Below are 4,555 nucleotides of genomic sequence, written 5' to 3'. Positions count from 1 at the left end.
CTCCCTCTCTCTAGATTTACACTCTCTCTCTATATCGTTTTGCGTGCCGAGTATCATTTTGGCGTGCCGAACCTCGTAATCCGTGCCATAAACCCGGTGTTTTCCTCGAAGTGCGTGCCACTCAAGAAACCCGACATTTTTCGTCTCGAAGTACGTGCACGACCCGGCGACACCCGAAAGTTGTCTCAATTTGCGTGCCAAGAAGGGTTGATCAAGAACGCCTCGATAAACGTGCATATAGAGTAGAAGTGCTGCCCATATAAACTTAGGAATATCTAAACTCCAAATACCCGTGCGAGGTAAGGAGTTCTGCCTAAGTTATTATTTTATTATTATAAATGGCTTAGACCATAGTCAAAGTTATAGCCAAACCTTGATTACGATTAAGAATCATATAACTTTTCTTAAGTGATGGTTATAGTTAAAATAGTATTTCTTTATTATTAAGAAATATGATATTCAAAGAATAAATTTTGATTAATGTTTCTTCTTGAAGAAGGAACTCAATATAGACGTTTCTTCTTGAAGAAGAAACGTAGCATATGATTGATAAACAAACAAAGGGACTAAAGGTCCAAATGTTTTGAATAAACAAATGCTTTTATCAAGGTTAAAGCTATACGAAACGGACTAAAGGTCTGAAGCTAGATCGCTGATCTAGTTATTTATACAAAGGTTATTCTCGTACTATAGGTCCGAGGTAACAAAACGAGAAGAAGAAACAGAAAACAGGAATCAGTAAAAGAAACTGATTATAAACAGACAAGGTGAATACGCCCCAAACCTTTTATAATGAGTCTGAATGTTTGCATAGGATTTACGAATCCTTAAAAACTTTGTGTTACAATAATAAGAAACGGATACTCTGATTAAGAGTATACATGTGTCTGGATCCAAACATACATGGTGACTCGGCATTTCCCCGAGGCCATGCATATCATCAACATGCCTCTGAAGGTCTACGAGACTGTTCAGAGAAATGATATTGTGTATATAATTAATAGTACATGGTACTTAGGGTAATTTGATCCCAATTTAGTTGGGTGCCTAATGAGTAGTAACAAAGGTATTATTGTTGGTTTCACAAAGGTATTGAAAAGAGATTTTAGAGTCAGCGTTATTCACCAGCTTTGTGCTGACGTATTTTTCCCCCATGTTACAGGGAACAAGAAATGTTAGACAAGCAAGAAGGAAATAAAAGATTGGAGTATAGTCATTAGATACTATCTGATGGCTTAGATATTTTATTTGAAAATATATAAAAGAGTTATGTTTTATAAAGAAATGTATTTGAAATATCAAATGGGTATTTGAACCTGAGAGTTTAATAAGTTTTCAATATAATAATATTTTATTAAAGACTTCCGCTGAAATAAAACCCGCAACTCTGATGTATTTACAAAAGTGATACCAATTTGTTGTCACACGCCTAGGCCCTAAAGTGAGGTGTAACAATTATTCTCAAATTTTCATTTATAATAATATGAGAATCTGTCTTCGCAAAACTCACAGAGCCAGAGAACAAAAATTTGTACAGCTGAACGTTTTACTTTAAAACATTTTGCCTTGTTAGCAAACACAATATTCATTGAAGAAAAACAATATCCATACTTAATATACAATTAACATAGTTCAAAACAACAAGCAAACAGGCACTTACACCTATATCATTATGGGACTACCATTATTCATGCTGTCCAAATTGAAATAAACCAAATTAAATTAAACTTAACAAACTTATTAATTAAGAATTAGGATTAACAACCATCTTCCCCTCTTGATTCACCGCCACCACCGGTTGATACCCGGGAGTCATTCCGCCCTGTGAGGTCGTATAATACACCTGCCCGTACCCAATCTCCGCCTGCGGCCTCACCATTCCAATCGCTTCTTGATACGTTCCCACCTTCGCCTGCTGTTCCCGATAAAACTCGGGCTGGTTAACCACCCTCTGCATGCCACAATAAGTCTGACTCTGACCCACCTGAGTCGCCGGTCGTAGCGTCTGACCGGTCCCAGGAGCTGCAACCGGAGTAGGAAACGGTGACGGATAAACACCAGTCGAAGACGGAATTAAATAAACCGGAGAATCATTTCCCGCCACCGGCATCTGGTAACCTCCAGATGTCATGTGCCGCTGCTCCTGCCAGTACCGCGGCTGACCCGCCGCAGCCGCGGGTTGTATCTTCTGCGTGTAGTATTCTCCGTAGTAAGTTCTCGGATCAATATTAATCGCTTGCTCATGACTAGCAGCAATTTGCATCATTTGATACTCTTGCATTGGCATCCGAATCTCCATCGTAGGCGAAACCACGGGGTCCGCCATCACATGACGGTTACAATTACTATTACTGTTACTATTACTATTACTATCCTCGGACCAGCATTCTGAACCCGGGCGAGCGCCATCCGAGACATTCGCCTGCGCGACAACAAAAGTCGACACATCCTGCACCGAACCGCCACCGGCGCACTACCTTAATCAAACCCGAATAAATAATCCTGGTTATTCTCCTGCGCCGGTGACGAATTCTGCGCGGATGAGATTTGCACGGCGTTCAACGCGTCCACAAACCATTGCTGCTCCGTTTTATTATCTCCGCCGTAAGTTGGCGGAGATAACGAAAACATAAAGAGTCTAAGCCTCACTGGCTTCACAGATGTACGGAATATGCGATCATATTCCGTCGTCATGTGTTCCAAATCCTCATCATTTGTAACGGATATCAAAGCATCCAAATCTTCACGTAATTGGTATTTAAAACATACATCGGTGGAATCTGTTAGCGAATGGAGTTTGGTTGAGATTGATGCGTACCGAATATTCCGATCAACGGTGAGTATTTTGGTGTCTCCGCCGATGTACGTGAGCTGGTTATCATGCGGACGTGGTAATATTTTACCTCCGTAGCTGCACATGAGTTTTACCTTGTAACCGTTAAGGTTGTTGTTCGTCAGTTGTTGTTGATCCTCGTATGAGGCGGTTTCGCATGAATCGACTTCGCGGGAACGAGGGGTGGAGGTGTTGGAATCTGGGTATGTGGAATATGGGTAATTGTTGTTGTTGTTGTCCATGTTTTGCAGGCGGATGATGGCGGAGGAATGATGATGGATGAACGGAGAGATTAACGGTAGTGAAGGATGGAAGGAAGGAAGGAAGGAAGGAAGGTGGAGGTTGATAGGATGAAGATGAGAGGTGTGTGTTTGTTTCTTGGTACATAATTGTAGCTGGTATTGTGGATCCAAAGTTTAGGGGCTAAATGTGGCAACTTGGAATAGTTCAGGGTTGGTGAAATTTTGGTGGAACGAAGTTTATTGGCATGCGATTTACTAGTTATGTTTCGAGTCATGGAAACAGCCTCTTACTAAGTATAGATCAAGGACTTGGATCGAAACCATGTAAATCCACGCATGTGATGTGAGTGTCTTGTGAAGGTCAAGAGCTAACTACCGAGACTCGGTACTATCTGGACACATACTTCGTGAAATGGTTCATGCATGTTTGTTGCCAGGGGCGACAAGAATGAGTTTGTAAGGATTAAAATCATCGAGTTTGCTTTTGAATTACTATTTGTATGTGACAGAATTGAAGTTTGATTACATTTAGGTTTTTAGTAAAAATTTTGATTTTCCCAATTTTTAGCATATGATATTTCATATTTAATTAAATAAATTGTTACTGTGTGTTTATTTTATCAAAATTTTGATATGATTTTATAAAAGAATGGTGTAATGTTTATTTAAAAATGACGACTTTAGAATAGAAGTTAGAACCAATACATTTTCTCGAATTCTATTAATGTTCACAATTTTAGGATAATAAATTGATGATTATGCATGCTATTTTACATCACAAAATATTAAGCCCGAGTTTTTCATACATGTCATATTGATGACACAACATATGTCTACGTTGTCAAATTAAAACTATATACAATATACAAATCAAATGTTATGATGACAAGGTTGTTCAAATAACTTGAAGTTGCTAGGAAAAAGTCGGGAAAAGCTCGTAACGACAAGCCCTATAATAGTAATAATAATCGTAAAGTAATTATAATGCTAATAATGATCGTAATCATAATAATTATAATAATAACAATAAGAATAATGGAAATGAGTTGTGTGAAACGGGGGGGGGGGGGGGGGGGTGAAACACCCTCTTTCTGCCACGTCTGCGCCACATCAGCTTTTACATACTCATTTCACATGCACATTTTCACTGGATATACCCTGTGTGAAACAGGGTATGTGAAACCTTAATTATTTTATTATTATTTTTTAATTTTTTGTTTTTAAATATTAACTAATAAAAATTTAATTGATTAATAAAAATTACAATACATTCAAACACTAATAAACATAAATAAAACATTACAATAAAAGTTACATAAATAAACTACCGATTGCTTGAACGAACGTGAATATATTCGATCAAGTCCGCCGTTAATGCATCATGAATCTCTCGGCTTCGAATTTCTTGACATAGGCGCATCCTCATTTGGATTATGTTGACAAATCGCTAACCCGTTGTCTTCTAAAATCCTCATTTGCG

The 4,555-nt window shown here is 38.3% G+C and overlaps 1 protein-coding gene across 1 annotated transcript; it reads right to left on the bottom strand.

Moving 5' to 3' along the window:
* Positions 1 to 2,462: 2,462 nt before the first annotated feature.
* Positions 2,463 to 3,151, bottom strand: LOC143581339 (RAF-like serine/threonine-protein kinase PRAF). The gene has a single exon (XM_077064162.1). It carries the CDS (start codon positions 3,073 to 3,075, stop codon positions 2,479 to 2,481), a length of 597 nt encoding a protein of 198 aa, XP_076920277.1. The 5' UTR covers positions 3,076 to 3,151; the 3' UTR covers positions 2,463 to 2,478.
* Between the last annotated feature and the right edge of the window lie 1,404 nt (positions 3,152 to 4,555).

Source organism: Bidens hawaiensis, unplaced genomic scaffold, assembly GCF_021521415.1.
Source record: "Bidens hawaiensis isolate Kalapana, Puna unplaced genomic scaffold, B.hawaiensis_p1.1 tig00001511_1, whole genome shotgun sequence".
Classification (NCBI taxonomy): domain Eukaryota; kingdom Viridiplantae; phylum Streptophyta; class Magnoliopsida; order Asterales; family Asteraceae; genus Bidens; species Bidens hawaiensis.
Note: the sequence above shows the minus strand (reverse complement) of the source record. Positions and strands in the feature narration are given on the sequence as shown.